The 17,930-nt window shown below is 44.4% G+C and overlaps 1 protein-coding gene and 1 pseudogene across 1 annotated transcript; both read left to right on the forward strand.

The window, feature by feature from the left end:
- The first annotated feature begins 9,830 nt into the window (after positions 1 to 9,830).
- On the forward strand, positions 9,831 to 10,481 carry LOC119278714 (annotated as a pseudogene).
- A 669-nt stretch (positions 10,482 to 11,150) lies between these two features.
- On the forward strand, positions 11,151 to 12,181 carry LOC119278713 (cytochrome c oxidase subunit 3). Its single transcript, XM_037560044.1, has one exon. It carries the CDS (start codon positions 11,295 to 11,297, stop codon positions 12,135 to 12,137), a length of 843 nt encoding a protein of 280 aa, XP_037415941.1. The 5' UTR covers positions 11,151 to 11,294; the 3' UTR covers positions 12,138 to 12,181.
- The last annotated feature ends 5,749 nt before the right edge of the window (positions 12,182 to 17,930 follow it).

Genomic DNA, 17,930 nt, shown 5'->3' on the forward strand with positions numbered 1-17,930 from the left:
TGAAAGGATTGTTCTCTCTAGGCACATCTTAGGAAGGATTCCGTGTCCCTCCAACTCCATCCATTGGGCGGCGTCTTTTCATCCGGAGAAGCTGTCGAAGCGATAGCCATGTCTGATACCCGTATCTGTGAAAGAGCAAGGTCTTCCTAGTGGAGTCTAGAAAAAGAGCCGGGTATTCTGAGTGGAGTCTGGAATGAGACCTGCTGCCTCTGGCTTGACCATTAGCTGCTCTATCTGTTATTGGCATGGCATTCCTGAACCCATAGAAAAAGAAGGATTAGGAGACGTCCATCGAAATAGACTAGGAGGCCTCTCACTAGCGCTATATAAGCTGCCGGATTCCCTTTCACTTAAAGCCATTCCAACAATCTATTCGTCGTAAGCCCTTCTAGCAGCAATCCAAACGTCCCTCCATCTGCATCTCCCTAACAGTCTCTGCACGTGGATCTCTTCTACTAGTGATTCAATTGGGGCCAATCCTGCCGCATCCACTTCCTTCTATCAATTAGTGGAATCCCCAAAAGCGGAAGAAGTTCTTTGCGCTAAATACCTTCTTTGCAAGCCGTGGTCCCACAACGGACCGAAATGGCCATCAGAAAGCAGATTCATTTTATGATAGAAAAAGAATCTGCTTTCTTCTGGCACATGTATTTCTGAAAGGACTCCATCTTTGGAAAAGCTCGTTTGCACCTTGCATCGAATTAAACCACTCCTTTCACCGCGGATAAAGACTTGGTGGGTGGGGATGAGACGCTAAGGTAGGGTTCGGTCTGGATGAAACTATCTTTAACACGAGCTTCTTCCTTGTGCGAAGTACCAACTTATTGGAATTCAGCATTGCATATTCACTACCGAGATCTCTTATAAGTTTTGGGACCAGAATGAATTCTTCCTACAGACGCCGTAAAGGGTGCGGTTTAGCAACCAAGCGTACAATGACCGAAACCAACAGCTCCATCATTTCTAAGAACTTCTCTCTCGCATAGAGGAGATCTTGGCACTACTTTATGTGTTCAATCCAGGGAGCCGCCCTCTTCTTCATATCTTGCTTGATATTGGTTTCATAATGAAAAGAGGAAGGAGTGTCGAAGCGATGTCGCTTCTCTGCTCTCAGCTCTTTGCTCGAGATGATGTGATCTGATCGATCAGTCTAGAATCTGTAACCAATTGGCTAAGTCGCTAAGTCATTGCGGACACTTGCCATCCTCTCATATCGAAAGACGAACAACGACTTCCGGGGTAAAACGGAGGGCTAAAACCTGAGCCTCTTTTTCCATCCCAGGGGGTAGCGATTTCAAGAGTACTTGGTTTAAAACTTCCAGTTTATTCAAGTAGTTTCACTCGATGAAAAATGCATGCAAAATTCATTCTATTGCTGATTCTCTGTCATGCATTACACCTCTGTCCCAAGCTGTTCGTGTTAAGGTGGCCGATGGCGCGGAGTTAACTTCCTTGTTTCTTCTGCTTGATTTGATCTTTGCAAGTATCTGCTGATACCGCTCCATCACATCAGCCAAGGAGCCCCACATTCCAGAGTGCAATGAATGCAACTCAGAAGCCATTCTTATCTGTCTATGCCCCATATCTTGGATCCGGGTCTGCGTATGAATAGTATTCGTATCACAGCCGAGCAAGAGGATTGACTTACTCATTTCAAGCGGAAGTGGGGATTGAACCCAGTAGATACCTAGCAGCTAAAAGAGGTCCAAAGCACCGGATATGGCTCAAATAGTCCTTATAGAAATGATCTACGAACTATAACCTTTCGATAAGAAAGATTAGTTACAGAAGATATATTATTCTGTCTCACTTCCTATAGAAACCAAAGGGAGAAGGAGTGGGAGTTGAAAGCGACAGAGATAAAGTACCAGCAGCTGCAGTCGTAGGTGGAAGCCTTTCTTTCTTCTTGCACGTATTGAGCTTGGCGCTCCTTGAGATCTCGGAATAGCTCCGAACCAGCGACCTTGAGCGGGTCTCCTCAAAACCACCGTAACTACCCGCTGCGAGCCATGGTCCTTGTATGCTAAGGCGGAGATTAATTAATTGCTGCCACAGCAGGCGCCTATCTGTAGACAGATTGGATCGATAAATATAAAAAAAAACTTGTCAAGCTTTGCAAGGTCCCCTTCTCAGAACAGCAGCAAGTCAACACCAGGTCAAATTCTCCAATTACGGTAATATACCATAAACAATCATCCTTTAGGAGCTATATTATCCCTCTAGGGGAGCTAGTATAGTTGGCCATAAGGTCACACCCCTTCTTCATTCCATTTTCTATTTTAGAACTTCGGGTTTCAAAGACTTTTCCCACAATAGAGGCTTTGTTCTTTTTGAGCAGAAAGAATGAATCTAGTATCGACGGAATGGTATCTATCTTCTTAATATTCGTTTTCCAGGGGAATGAGCCAACCCACACAAGAGTGCCTACTAGCTTGTCACGAACGCAGAGGAAAAGAAGTAAGATACCCCCGCCCCCGAGCCGGGACCCCTTCTTCTTGTACCGCTAGTGGTCTTGGATGAAGAACCACAAGAGCAACCTGAGGTAGTCGAGGAGGAGCCACAAGAGCAAGATGGAGGTTAAAATGAGACAGGTGGTAATACTTCTTTGGAATTGCCGCTTGCACTACGCAGAGAGACTAGGACTAATGCTGGAAAGCCTCCGGTCCGATATGGCTATGAGCATGACATTGCAAATGGAGTTTCAGACTCTTATGTCTCACCCGCACACAAAGCATTCATTGCATCTCTACAATCAGTGTCTATTCCAAAGGATTGGAAGGCTGCAAAGCTGGATCCCCGGTGGAAAGAAAGACGCAATGAAGGAGGAGCTTGGTGCACTTCAGAAGAACAAGACGTGGGATCTTCTTCCACTCCCAGCAGGAAAAAGAGCAGTTGGATGGAAATGGGTGTTCATCGTAAAACAGACTCCAGAGGGTAAGGTGGATAGATAGAAGGCAAGGCTAATTGCAAAAGGTTATAGGAAGACGGGAGATAGACTATGATGAGACCAAAGCACCAGTGGCGAAGATGGACACGGTGAGAACCTTAATCTCATGCGCAGTCAACTTACTTTGGGTGGCCTTTACATCAGCTAGATGTGAAGAATGCTTTTCTTCATGGTGGTTATTTACAAGAAGAGATCCATATGGACATTCCTCCAGGTTTTGGAACAAACAGACTGATGGGAAGGTGTGTAGGCTAAAGAAATCTTTGTATGGCTTGAAACAGTCGCCACGGGCGTGGACAGGTTCAGGAGAGTTGTTTGTGGTATGGGCTACTCTCAGTGTAATGGAGATCATACAGTACCGGCATAGACGAATCCATATCACCATTTTGGCGGTGTATGTGGATGATATTGTGATTACTGGAGACGATGTTGAAGAAATAAAATGTTTGAAGGCAAGGCTGGGAGAAGCATTTGAGGTAAAGGATCTTGGACCTCTTCGATACTTCCTTCGGATTGAGATTGTTCGGTCGAAGAAGGGGGTAACATTAAGTATAGTGAACAGGTAGCTGATTGTTTTACTAAACGAGTAGGTCCTTGTGAGGGTTTAGCAATTTGTAACAAGATAGGCATGTTAGATATCTTTAGCCGGGGGAGTGTTGAGTATTGGGCTGGGCTGTATAGTGTGTGTTAGGCCCCATGGCCCATGTACCTTGTATGTATAGCAGCACATAGGAGCAATGGAAGAGATTGATGATCACTCATCAAATAATACCCATGAAACGAATCCAGACTCAGTGAGTGGTGAAGACCACTGACCCCAATAGGAATACGGAAGACCTAATTATTGAAGAGAATAGTACAATTAACAACTAAACCTAAAGGGATCCACTTGTCACAGAAGCAGTCTATAACTAATAGGAAGCGCCTATCTCTTACTTGATATCTGATTGATCTTGCAGAGCCGAATTGTTTGAACTTGATCGACCTTAAACGCTAGTTCAATTCCAGGACGACATCATATAATATACGCGAGGCTCAACCAATGATTTTGATTAGACACTTCTCCTTGTTGAATGAGAATGAAGGAAGAGTGCCGAACGACTAAAGCTAACAGCCAGCCCGGATACCTAAACTGAAGAGGATGTCCCACCATAGCAAGATATGATACAGACCAATTAACTGGTAAGCCAACCTTCCCCATTGCTTTTCTTTCAACTAACTAGAAAAAGAAGGGGGCTCTTACGCGACTAGGCCGAGGAAACCTCCACTACTGGCTGAACTGAAACACATCATCCCATCCATTCCATCAAGTAAGTACGGGTCCCCAGTGACATATTAAAGAATGCCAACTTTCTCCCAACCGGTCTGTGAGAAGAAATGCCTAGATACTCGGTATGAGGAGAGCTCGTTAAGCAGGCAAAGAGCAGGGTTTGGTAGGCTGAGCCTCTTCTGGGGCAGGAAATTGGTCTATACCCACAGTTGCTTTTGTTTTTTCGTATGGCACTCTTAGGGTGATTTGCGAAGTTGTTGTTTCTGACTGTAGCCTTTAAGAAAAGAAGTGTGTCTGCATCGATCGCATCAAGATTAATCTATGTTATTTTGCATACGCATTTCATTTCACCGGGCTGCGGTTGGCCTTAGCTTTAGTAGCAGGGTTGGCGCTTTCTTTTCAATGAGGGAATGGCTGGCGCTATCACCCATGGCACCTTCATCCTCAGCAAGAAGTGAGTAGTTGGCATTTCCGGTTTCCGAACAAATGCATACAAATTGACCTTGTGGATCCGATGATACCACGCCTGGGAGACTTTCAGAAGAATAAGAAGAAGAAGGCGGATTCAATTCTTCAAGTAAAAGTCAAGGGCTACTGGCAGTTTCCTATCAATAACGATCCTTTGGATCTATAATCATTGAAAGAGGTCTCTATATTACAACAATTGAGAGTTGCCTCTTGCTATCACTACCTCGTACCAATCAAGGAGCTCTAAAGCATGCTGAGCTGGCCGGGCGGGATCACTAGCTTCCGGTAATATGTGCTTGTCACTTCACTCGAGCCTTGAGAGAATCCGCCAAAGCCTATATCTACAAAAACGAAAGAGAAAGAAATAAGCAAATCTGAATAAGTTGATAGGAGGGAGTGCGGTGTTCTGTTCAAGATTTCTCTCAAGCCTAAACCTTCAAAGCTAACTAGTATGCTTTGGATCCATGGCTCTGACCTGGTGGAAGGTACTCTCCAGTAGCAAAAGTGAGTTCTACGAAAAACAGTGATTCTGCTTTCCTCCGCAATTTGGCCCATAGTAAGAAAAGGTAAGGTTGCGTAAGATATGGGAACTCGTAACCGACTATCGAACACAACTGAGAGTTCACTACTGGTCAAGTACACCAATTCCGCTCATGTTAAACTTACTGGAAAAAAACTCTAGTAAAATGGTAAGATGAATCAGTCAAAGGCAATTCAATATCCAAATCATCATAATAAGAATAGGGCCTCGATCAGAGCATATACTACCAGATAGAGAGCGAGGCAGATGGAGGGGATTATGGTTCCAATTTGTTGGCAGGTGCTTTCGCTGTAAAAGCAAAGGAACTTTTCAAGAGTTTCGATGAATTGAAAACCGGTTCTGCTTCGCTCTTTCTTCATGGTCTTGAGCAAGGAACTACTCAGATTCGCACCCTGATGTTTATTGGAAGGAAAAGCCAGAAAGCAAAGAGGTTTGGTTTACGTATGGTGGAAGGTTACATTTTCCAGTCGAAACGACGGAGCTCTAAATAAAAGGTATGAAATCCAATCCCTTATCTTTCTTAAGCGTAGGGATGAAAGCCAAGAATGAAGTCGTCTCATCTCGTATGGTAGCCTATTCTTTACCTCTCGTTCCAGGGTTGGATGCAACATTTCTATGTTATAGATAGGTGAGTTGAGCAATACTTGTTTTCGAGGATTTCCACAAGTCCGTCCGAGTTGAGGGGCTAGGGCTTGAATCCGGTCGGTTGTCCGACAGTGCCGTAGTTGAATAAGCATTTTTTGGGGATGAGAGCGACTACACTACATAATTGGAACTTGCCTTTGCTTTATTGCCTTAGCTTCATTGGTATTGGAATGAATTGTCTTCTATGTGGAGATCCAAGGCTTGGTTTTCTAGCGCGAAAGCCGTTGCTAGCATCTGTTTGATTGCTGGGTTGGGTTAGCAAGTTATTTATTATCCATTGGCCACATCACGATAGCCGTACTAGAACTTGACTTTCCCATTCTTGAGCCTGGCCACTACTTTGTTTGATTTTCTTGTCCGGGGTTGATGGATTTGCTGCTCTAAGGCATTGGAGGTTTAAAATTAGCATCTCGTAATGATCAGGATCTCTTGCCAGGTCAGGATAGCATCCATTCACTAATCGAAATCTGCTTTTCATTCTTGTTTATGGATATGGATCTGTTGTATCTGCTGGAGCTTGCCCCGGGCATTCAAGCAAGAATTTCCTGCTCCCTGTTCTCCGATAGATCTGCTCTACGTTCCGGACTGGCCGGCCTATTATCACAACTTCTGATTCCCTGAAAGCCTAGCTATCAACCATCGACCGAGGATCAAGAGCAAGTTCATTTTCCAAATCCATATTCTGGTCTCTGGGCAAGGAAGTGAAGCACAGCTGTGTTTCTGGGGAAGCAGGTTTCCGCTCTTCCTTCGACTTCGATATATGTTATTTCTGAGGAATGTTACTAATCCGAGTAGTTGTTGTTGTTGATGGACGACTAGTTCGAGTAGTCGTTGTTGATGCCAGTCCAGTGTGGGTAGACGAACTAACCTAACCGTCAACTAAAAGCAAGCTGTAGAAATGGGGATCAGTGGCAGAATTTACATATAAGTTCTAAGTAAAGGTTTCAGGACTCAGTGGAAGTGATCCGGCAGACCAGTCAAAGAAAAGATTGATCAACCACTCACAACTGGAATCAAGCAATCCTATCCCAACAACCCAAGATCTTAGACTCGGCCAGGGATCATTTCTATCTCTATCTCTTGTGACCTGGAGAACTGCACTTTGAAACAGGCATGTCAATCAGAAACAGCCACAGGAAGCCCTCGGATTGAAGCTGAATCCGCCGTTCCGGATCAGCAGGAAGGTATCGGGCCAGAAATCTCAGGAAAAGCAGTTTTTCTTTAGTGAATTGACACGATCTATCCTCAGTTATCAACCCAATGAGTAACGTATAATGTGTAGAAGAAAAATGGAAGCTTTATAGCACATTCCCTCTCTTTATCGGGATTTCCTTCAACGGGTTTCAAAAGTGAGTTCTAGGGCAGATTCGTCTAAAGAAACAGGGCTTGTCCCAAAGCCAACTCATAACAGGCTCCCTGACCCACGGAATAAAGATAGATTTCCTTGCTTGCGAGATCAAAAACTCAAGCGCCATCCGTTTCCTATTTGATTTCAGAACAGCGGAATATCATCACCCGTGGTTCACTTGAGCATGAATAGAGTTCGGTCTCCTTATGAATTCAAGTTGGTAAAGAAGTGGACTTCGGAGCTTTCGCTACAACCCCTCCAAGGCGGGCAACTGTCTCATTTGTCACTAGCACTTAAATAAAGAAAGGTAGGAAGGGCTCCCTCCCTCTAATGAAATGGGCTTCTTTAAATTATGCAATACGTTCACCAGTCTCGGATCTTTAGAAAAAGGAACCAATCCTATTTCGGCACTCTTTAGAGGCTATCGCTCGTTTACCGCAGATCTCTATCCCACAGCTGGCTAATAAAATCGCCTTGGCAATGTGTCAAGTCCTTTCAGTCAGAGTTCAACTCTTCAGCGAAAGTGAAAAATCTACGGTCTTCCATCCGCGGAGGTAGCCATGGACTCCATAGTATATGTTGGTAGCTAGCGTACAGGCTTGATGTGAGGGGGGGGGGGGTTGTTACCTATTCTATTCCCTTGCTTGGATAAAAACACCCATCTTTCCGTACGAAAGACACGCAACTAGAGCAACTTGATATTACGTATGTAGACCTGGCCTCCCTCAATAATAGCTGGCTCACCCGATTGACGATTTTCAAAGATCTACGCCAAGCGCCTCGAAGCGGGGATCCACTTTTTACTACTTTAGAAAGTGAGAAGCCTTTGGCTTGATTTCTTCTGTGGCTTCTTTATGTTTACCCACCCCGCGGCTATTCAATAAAAGGATTGGTAGTTAGTTGCCTCACCCTATTGGTTGTTGGTTTTCTTTCTCCTCTGCGTTCGTGAAAAGCTAGTATGCTCGCGGAAATCGTCTAAAGGAAACTACTCGCTAACTCGCTAACAAGACGGACTTCTTCCTCTGGCTCTGCCAGGCTATGCTGCTCGCCTAAATCGGTATCAATAACTTCTATCGTACTTCGACCTCTCATTGGAATGATAAGTTGGCTACGACGAACTAATAAGGTTCTCTTCTTGTCACCTTCTTTAAGCCTTTCCTTCTGCTTCCATCGAGAAATATATATAGATAAGCTTGGAGAAGCGATTAAGGTGTTTCCACTCTTAGGTTGTTCAATATGCGAAGACCGTGTCAATCACTACACCAGTGATACGAAAAGCAAGCATTCTTCTCCAGCTGACGTACCGACGCCTCACTACTACTTAATTAGTGAAAGATACGTTGGGATGTTTTCAATTCTCCATCAAGAGGCGGGCAACTATCTCTTTTCACACTAGACTTCGGATCGCCTTCCTACTGGTTTTCTTCTCGGTCTCCCCAACTAGGGGAAACCTCAAAGCAAACAACAGAGCAACACCTATCTTTTTTCTTTAAGCACTGAACATCCGGATCCCCTTCCGACTTGCTTTTCCGGGCACTGGTCTTTCTAACAACTGGAACTCGTCTCCCTTTTCCTGATTCGCATCTTCTTCGGCTTTTGCTACGGTCTTTCCTTCAGTCAGTCCTTCCTTCAATCTTTTTGCCTGCGGATCTCTCTCTTCAAAACATATATATCTTTCGGCGCCAGTCTTTCCTGCCTTACCTTAACCCCGCTTTCACGTGGCGAATCGGTATGAGGTTTCAGTGATCACTTTACGGTATTCTTTAAGCTTTCTTGGTCACCGGACAGAGTGAGAACTGCTCAGCTTGCTTTCTTTCCCTAGCACACACTTAGTAGATAGTAGGCACAGGTCCGCTAAGAGCTCATCGAACTTGACTTGTAGAGTGAGACCTGTGCTCGATATGGTTCATTTCAGTGCTCTTTCTCTCGGTATCGTTCACCACATGCCTGTGATCGATCTCTCTCAAGCTAGGTTTGGTATCGGTATCGGTGAAGTCCGTCATTGAATTGAAGTGGTAGAGTGGTAAGTGGGCGTACGGTCTATGGATTTCCTATCAGTGGCATTAGTTCCTTTTCATTCTCTAGATAGATGGGCAGAACAAGCTTCTCTTTATATTCTATTCTAGAAAGGATCAATTAGATTCTCATCTCCTATTTGTTTGAGCCATTCATTATAGTGGTGGTGCCGGGAAGGCTGCTTATCACTCTAGTCCTTTTGAGTAAGGAATTGTAGCATGGGCAGGCAATCTCTTCGATTGATTCCCCTCCAGGAATTACTTGAATTAATTAGCCGGCCCACGGAGTGAAATATCGAACTTAACCTATAAATAACTAGTATCTCAAAAACCAAATAAAAGGCTTTCTTTTAAGCTTGTTAATGGAATTCCACAGGAGTCAAGCGCTAGCAAAGAAGAATTGGAAATCAGTCGCTTCCCTTCTGGACTCAAGTCAGCAGAAGAGTGAACTTCATATTAATAGGTAAATCCTACATCAAGCGTAAAGGAAGTACACTTTTTTTGATTCGGCGCTTAATAACTCGTACTTGACGTTGGTTTCGGTTCGATCAACTATCCTTTTTGAAGCGGATAGTTCACAGTGCTCATTCTCAAAAAGCGGAAAAGCCATGATGTTTCCACTCCATTTTCATTACGAAGATGTATTACGTCAGGATCTGTTGCTCAAACTGAATCACGCCAATGTTATGGAAGTTCCTGGATTGTTTGAAATAAGATTAGTACCAAAAGCTGCCTCTGATTTCAGAATCCAATTTGGAAAATTGGCTATGGAGATTTTGTGCGGTCAGAGATTCATACAGACACAAAGGGGCCCCTATTTTCAAGCAGGAAAGTCGTTTCGATCCAATCCATTCTTGGGGTCCGAAAAAGACACTGGATATGTCAGTGACTTTGCATGACAAAGCGTTCTCCGAGGGCATGGAATGTACCATTTTTTGGTCAGAATCTTTACAGTAATGTCTATGTTGGATTCTCCGATCGAAATACGGGAAAACTCCATCAAATTCTTTATGGAAACGGAGTTTTGCGAATTCTCCCCGGAACTGGAAGATCATTTCGAGATCTTCGAGCATATTCGAGGGTTCAATGTGACTATTGTCACTTCGGCCAATACAAAAGATGAGACTTTACTACTGTGGAGCGGCTTTTTGCTAAAAGATGAGGGGGAAACTAAGTAAGATGCCGGAGAAGCGACGAAATATACGAGATCACAAACGTAGATTGCTCGCGGCTAAATATGAATTGAGACGAAAGCTTTATAATTTTGTAACCCGATCTTCCGTCTGATATGCGGGACAAACATCGTTATAAGTTGTCCAAGTTGCCAAGAAAGAGTTCAATGGCATGAGTAAGAAACCGAGGTATTTTCACGGGTCGCCCTCGTTCCGCAGTTGAGTTCTTTCGCATTTATCGTATCGTTTTTCGTGGATTAGCATCTCGAGGTTCTTTGATGGGCATAAAGAAATCGTCTTTGTAGCAACCACCAAACCAATAGAACAAAGGTTAGCTCTACAGCTAGTCCACAAGCAAGGGTTGTAGGTCCATTACCGTCCGGCTCCCGACCGAAACTAACGGAGTCATCCCAACTCTCGGATCGGAGATGCTAACGGGACAGGAATCGAAGTGGGGGACCTCTCTACCGCACCTGTCTCCCCAGACATAGACTACGTAAAGGGTAGTACTCTTGGAAAGAGAGAAGATCACCGCGTGAACAAAATCCAAAGTAACGAATGTCACTCCCGAGGGATCGACCACTATCATACATGAAATTTTGCACAGAATGATTGTTCATGTTCACGCCGGAGTGCTGAGGTTGTTCCCACCATTGAAGTCAGAGTCTGGGTGTGTTTTTCTTACTAATACGGAGAGGGTTCCGAATGATAAAGACAAATCAAAAACTTCTTTGTTTTGTTGGTAGAACCCACGCCAACTCTTTTCTCTAAATAATAGAGAGATCTTTTGATAGTCTCACTTCTATCAATGCAATGAAAGAACTATCCCTTCCTATTTGTTTGTCCTAATGAGACAAAAAAGAGCCTCCTTCTTTACCACTTTAGGGGATGGGGGTGAAGGGGGGTTTACATACAACCGGGGCAAAGTGGTTTATGATTGAATCTCAGAGGCATTCTTATCATTTGGTAGATCCAAGTCCATGGCCTATTTCGGGTTCACTCGGAGCTTTGGCAACCACCGTAGGAGCTGTGATGTACATGCACTCATTTCAAGGGGGTGCAACACTTCTCAGTTTGGGCCTAATATTTATCCTTTATACCATGTTCGTATGGTGGCGGGATGTTCTACGTGAATCCACGTTGGAAGGGCATCATACAAAAGCTGTACAATTAGGACCTCGATATGGTTCTATTCTCTTCATAGTCTCGGAGGTTATGTTCCTTTTTGCTTTTTTTTGGGCTTCTTCTCATTCTTCTTTGGCACCTACGGTAGAGATCGGAGGTATTTGGCCCCCAAAAGGGATTGGGGTTTTAGATCCTTGGGAAATCCCTCTTCTTAATACCCCTATTCTCCCTTCATCCGGAGCTGCCGTAACTTGGGCTCATCATTCTATACTCGCGGGGAAGGAAAAACGAGCAGTTTACGCTTTAGTAGCAACCGTTTCACTGGCTCTAGTATCCACTGGCTTTCAAGGAATGGAATATTACCAAGCACCCTCCACTATTTCGGATAGTATTTATGGTTCTACCTTTTTCTTAGCAACTGGCTTTCATGGTTTTCATGTGATTATAGGTACTCTTTTCTTGATCGTATGTGGTATTCGCCAATATCTTGGTCAGATGACCAAGAAGCATCACGTTGGCTTTGAAGCAGCTGCATGGTACTGGCATTTTGTAGACGTGGTTCGGTTATTCCCATTTGTCTCTATCTATTGGTGGGGAGGTATATGAAAGAAGGGAACGAATAAGTGGATTGAGGAATAAAAGCTCGAAGACAAAGAGAACTTCTCCGGGTACTCAAGATATTGTGTTTGGAGAGGTGTAGATTGTAGATTCCAGCCGAGCCAGACCCAGGAAGAATACAAAGTCCAATTTCCTCAACCGCGCACACGGATAAGACGCGAGACAGTTTCTGAGGGATAGAAGTCTTGATCGGGCCAAGCCGGCATAACAGTTAGTAGTTCACATTACTTTCTCTTCCGAAGCGCGCACATTCGAGTTCAGTATGGATGCACTGAGCGCTTAAGACCACTCGCTGGATGATATGGTCAATCATACTCCAGAGTGGGGACAGCATAACAATAACATTCTATCTTTAGATTCGAGATGTATTGATCGAGACGTGCCTCACTCTAGTGAGGATTTGAGCTCCCCGATAGACGTAGGGCCCGCTCGGTACGCTGTCATTGTTTAGGGGGGTTCTTAATTCTAGCATGAAAGTCCGAGTTGGAGGAATGATATTGGGCTTGAGAAGTGAGCAAGGAACCTGACATAACATTCCTATGGTTCCTCTGTCCCGGTCTTGCACCACTCTCATATCCATCAATCAATTTCATAGATAGTTACTATGGTTGTTTCTTCCTCCATTCACTAAAGCAAATGGAGCCTTTCCCTCCTCGAGTCAGCAAGCCAACTCGAGCGTTTTACCCTCGTGTCACTAGCGCAACACGAGCCATTCAAAAAAAAGTCTTGGAACTGAAGAGAAATCCATCTCTATACAAACTCTTTATGTTCTTGATATTGATTGAGTTACGAGAATGAAGAAGCATAGCACACCTTTTCTCTCAATTCAAGTTTCCATTCAATAAGTGCATCAAGTATTTCGTATAGAAAGAAAAGGAACCACTTCTCTTCTCTTAAGTATATGAAAAATAGCTTTTTGGTCCCTTTCGTCCAGAGGTTAGGACATCGTCTTTTCATGTCGAAGACACGGGTTCGATTCCCGTAAGGGATAGGTACTTATTCCTGGCCGGCGGTATCAAGAACTCGGATAGTCAGTAGGAAACTCCAATCTGCAAGCGGAACAACGAGTTTAGAAGGCACGTTCTTGAAAGAGCAGGCTGACTATGAAACTCATATAAGGCTCGCGATCGGGTGCATTGTTGACTCGGGGGCGGTTCCATAGGCGGCTACTCTAAGACGGATCAAGTTGGGCTATATATTATGGCAAGTTGACCCTACTTTCCAATTTCGTAGATAGAACAGTTCTAGTAGAAGGTTAACCCGGCCTTCCTAAGAGTACTAGGTTAAAGGGGAGACCTCTAAAGCCCAGAAAGAACTATCCTATCCCTTTAGGAATCCAAAAGCGCCGTATCTGTGGATCACTGACGGCTATACCCAATGAGCAAAGTATAAAGAGCCTAGGAAAATGCATCTTCTCCCTATTCAGTCAGCAGTTGTCCATCGACTAGTCTTACTTACCGCACCGCCCGGCGAAAAGGGATTTCTCAGTGATAGACCCACGAGAGCGTGTGTGCCAGTGACAAAAGAAGTGCGAGACGATCTGGGAAGTGAGGGATGCCCTTCCTGGGTATCACGAGCGGCGAGGCAGGTACGGCTGGAGGAAAAGCAAGGCAACAGGGTGCTAGGTTTAAGCAAGTATTGTCCGTCCGATCATTGGAATCGGCTTAGCCGAAAAAGGCAGATCTGGTTTCCCTAGTAGGAAGAACACCCTTCTAAGGTGAAGGTATTCCATTTCTAAGAAGGAAGTTCTATATATTCGAACTAGAGAGAAGCTCTAAAATGGAAATCGAAAAGGAACCCCTTGTCCGTCCAGGTACTCACCCCGCCGAAACTCGCAATCAAACATAGGGTTGGCAAACTAGGAAGGCACAGAAAAGAAGGCAGTTGCGAAGGCGAGCAAGGTATTTTTGAATTTCCTCAAATTGATGAATCAATGAAGTAGTTGAATTGAAGTAAATGTGCCTACGAAAGAAGAGTTTTCGATATGGATATGCGAACAGGAAGAAAGCAAGCATATATTACTATTGCATTGGCAACGAACACCGTCAAACAAAGATAGCTGTTGAGGAGGAAGACCTGGATAGGGAGCCGGTTACGAATAAACCTGGGACTAGGAAACCCCGAACTATGAATGGAAACACTTTTTCAAGCAGGGGTAAACGGATCTGGTTAGGAAGCCGGAGATGGAAGAGAGGGTGTCGTGTCGGATCTTCAATCGGGGCAAACAACGGATGCTCGGGATAAAGCTGGACTTCGATTGGTTTTTGATGGATATGAGCTTTCCCTGAATAAGGATCAAAATATGCTTCCTAAAACAGCATGCGCAATGGTGGGCCGAGTACATAGCATAGCGTATATCAAGTATCCAACGCCTTCCGAATAAGGAATGGAAGCCGACTTAATAAAACTACATCTTGCTGATGTAGGTGTAGACAGGTATTCTAAAAGGAGTGACAATATTGGGTGTAAGGATTCTTCTATGCAAACATTGACCACTCGTATGGTAGCCTCACAACCATCTACAAGGGAGACTTCCACCTCAACCTGAAGTTCACCCACGTGGAGCCTTTACTAGTCGGAGTGGTAAGACTACAACCGATCCTCTTCCCCAATGCCAGCGTTGTATGTACCACCTGCCTTCTACCCTAGCCGGCCCAATACCTTCTCCGCAAGGACCTCAACAGTCCACTACTTCTGCTGCACAGCCTAGTTCTTCTACACCAGCAGCTATTGCTCCTAATGATCCATCATCAATCTGCTTCACCTGTCAACCCGAAGCTGCCATTTCCAGAACGGTTTGTGAAGTCAACTGAAGACAAGCAGATTGCAAAGTTTCTGGATATGATGACAGATATGCAGATTACCACCCCCATCCTTGATGGTGTCTTATAGGTGCCGATGTATACACAGTTCTTTAAGGACCAGCTCGCAAAGAAGCGAAACATTAACGAGCCAAAACTGGTTACTCTTACTAAGGAATGTAGTGCACTCGTTCAAATAAGCTACCTCTCAACTTAGATGAGCCTGCCAGTTTCAGTATTCCATGCTTGATAGGAAGTCAAACTTTCCATGCTTTATGTGGTCTTGGGTCTACTGTGATTCCCTTCACTGTCTACGAGCCACTACCATTGGGTGATGTACGGCCGACTAGCATCACTCTCCACCTTGCTGATCAGGATCCGGCAGACATTTTGGGTGATATCCCTGCGATAGTTGGTAACTTCGCATTTCCAGTTGATTTTGTTGTCTTGGATATGTAGGATAAGAGCTTTCCTATTTTTTTTTTTTGGGGAGACCTTTTCTAGCTACTGCAGGGGCTGTCATCGATGTGAAAGATGCTAAGCTCACGCTTCAATTTGGTGAGGAGAAAGTCTCATTTGACATTAGGTATATCTTCCAACTCACCTTCCTCACTGTCCAGACCATAGTAAGCAATATGAAACGAGTCACTTAAGCCCTAGTAAAAGGCTACTCTTTGAATCCCCTCTTTAAGGCATATAAAATTAGTACTCTTCCTGAGCTAGCTTAAGCATATCTCGAGCGAGTGAGTTTCCCTCCATCAAGTTCTAAGCGATCAAATAAGGTCCTTGCTCTCGAGCCAATGCCAATACCAATAGAGAGGGTCTAAACGAAGGATTCAAAGGAGGTTACCGGTTAAGGGCAAATGCAATCTCTGAGCCAGTTGGAGAAAAAAGGTAATCAAAGAAAGTTTCAGTTGGACTTTCCCTGCCAACCCTACCCAAATTTCATACCCTGCGGTTTTCGTTCCTCTATTGATATTTCGTTCCTCGAATCGAGACTTTCTTTGTCGAGGATCTCTGGTTTAGGGTACTCCATCGAGTTTAAGTTTCTTCTTCTAATGGCTGTGTCCGTCTAAGGTGGCTATTTGAGCGATTTAAGTATCGCGGTTGTCTTGAGCTCTGGATTGATGGACGGAAACCCGGGGCTGGGTTCGATTTCAACTCGGAGATAGCCGGGTCTATAGTAAGAGCCGCTTTGTGAACAGCATCGGATGACATAGCCAGGGTAGCCGCAATAGAGCAATTATGCCTTAAGCCCAAAACTCTTCCTTCTAGGGATCAGATCAACCTAAAGCACCATCAGTTGTGGATGAATCCACAAAGTCTTTCTACTTAGCTCGTCAAGCGAAGTAGCTATCAACGGCTTTAGCATGACAACTAGAACATCAAGCCATGGTAAACTGCCAAAGCTTCTGCTGTAGTGTAGCACCAGGGTTCAGCCTTCTCCTTGCCGAGTTGCATCGCCCGCATCGTGTTCAATTGGAAAGTCTGGCAAAGGCGCTTCCAACTCCTGGTTCAGGGTCTGAGGTTACCAAACAAAGATGAATCCTGCGCAATCAGAGATTAAGCCATAAGATCCCACCCAGAAACTGGAAGAGTCGGGGGCACCTACCGAAGGAGTCTTCCCTCCATCGATTCAATGACAAAATAGCTCTATTGAGAGGGCCTTTGACAACCCTCTTGAATGTGGCTCGCTCCTAGTTTTTCTTCCCCCGCCCGTTCTATCTAGGCTGGTGGCTATACCAGATTTCGTGTCTGATCGAACTTGAAACTAGCCCATTGAGCTTCTTGGATTCCAAACCAGAAAGAAGGATCGCACACAAGAAAATAGAGTTGGAATGAAAGATGGGGTAAAGATGAACTTTATTCTCCTAGCTGCTCTCCATCCAGCAAGTTACTCTCTTTCAAAAGATGACAACTCAAGATTACCAATCAAAACCAACGCTCTTTCTTCTCCTATAGCTTCATCATTACATCTTTCACTAGTTGTTGCATGTGAGTGATGAGATCGATCCATGGAATTTTTACCTCACTCACATACTTTGGAAGATGAAGAAATTCTCTTGAATTTACTTATGGGCTGGCTCTACATGTGGTCAGATGGGTTCCCCTCTTCAGTCATTTGGTACCTCTCCAACGCTTTCTCCTATTCCTATTGATCAGATCAAAGCCAAACCTATCTAGTCTTGCACGTTGTCACCCACCGCTCTTGCCAAAAACAAAGAAATTCTATCTTGGGAACTAAAAAAGAATCGGAATGGGAAGTATTTATTTCTTGATTCTCCGGCTAGCATCCTTACTTCCTTCTTCAATGGAAATTCTATGTTTTGGCTCGGTATAAATAAAAAAATGAGAAATTCTCTTATTTGTAGAAAAGTCTTCTTTTGGTTAAATCTGGAGAACCCAGTCGAAACTCTGATTCATGTTTGTGGATTTTAATAGCTCTCCTATCTACCCGGAAATGATCTTCTACCTTTACTGTCTGTGTTCTTTACATATCTTTTGATTGTTTTTCAAATCATTGTGTCGTTACAAATTCAGTGGTTGCACCCTTGTGAGCAAGTTGTTGCCGGATTGGATAGGAGAAGTGAAACAAAGCTACGAAGGATCAAAATTAGCTGAAGAAGTTAAGAAGAGCATTAGTGAAGCGAGAGGAGGACAAGATGGTTGGGAAGAGGAGGAAGGGGTATTAAGGAAAAAAGGGAGGCTTTATGTGGGGACCGCTGGAAATGCAAGAGCCAGGATAGCGCAAGAACTGCATGGGACAGCTACCGGAGGCCATTCAGGTATACTAGCTTCCTATAAGAGAACTAATAGGAACTTTGTCTGGCCAGGAATGGATGCCTCTCTTGAGGACAGACTGTGACGGTAAAGCAACAACATCAACTCGCAATGGCCCTCGTGCCATGAGACATGGATTTTAGTCGACGTAGATTGGATCGAAAGATCGCACTTCCGCTCTTCTCCTATCGGACTAGTC

Source organism: Triticum dicoccoides, chromosome 3B (assembly GCF_002162155.2).
Source record: "Triticum dicoccoides isolate Atlit2015 ecotype Zavitan chromosome 3B, WEW_v2.0, whole genome shotgun sequence".
Classification (NCBI taxonomy): domain Eukaryota; kingdom Viridiplantae; phylum Streptophyta; class Magnoliopsida; order Poales; family Poaceae; genus Triticum; species Triticum dicoccoides.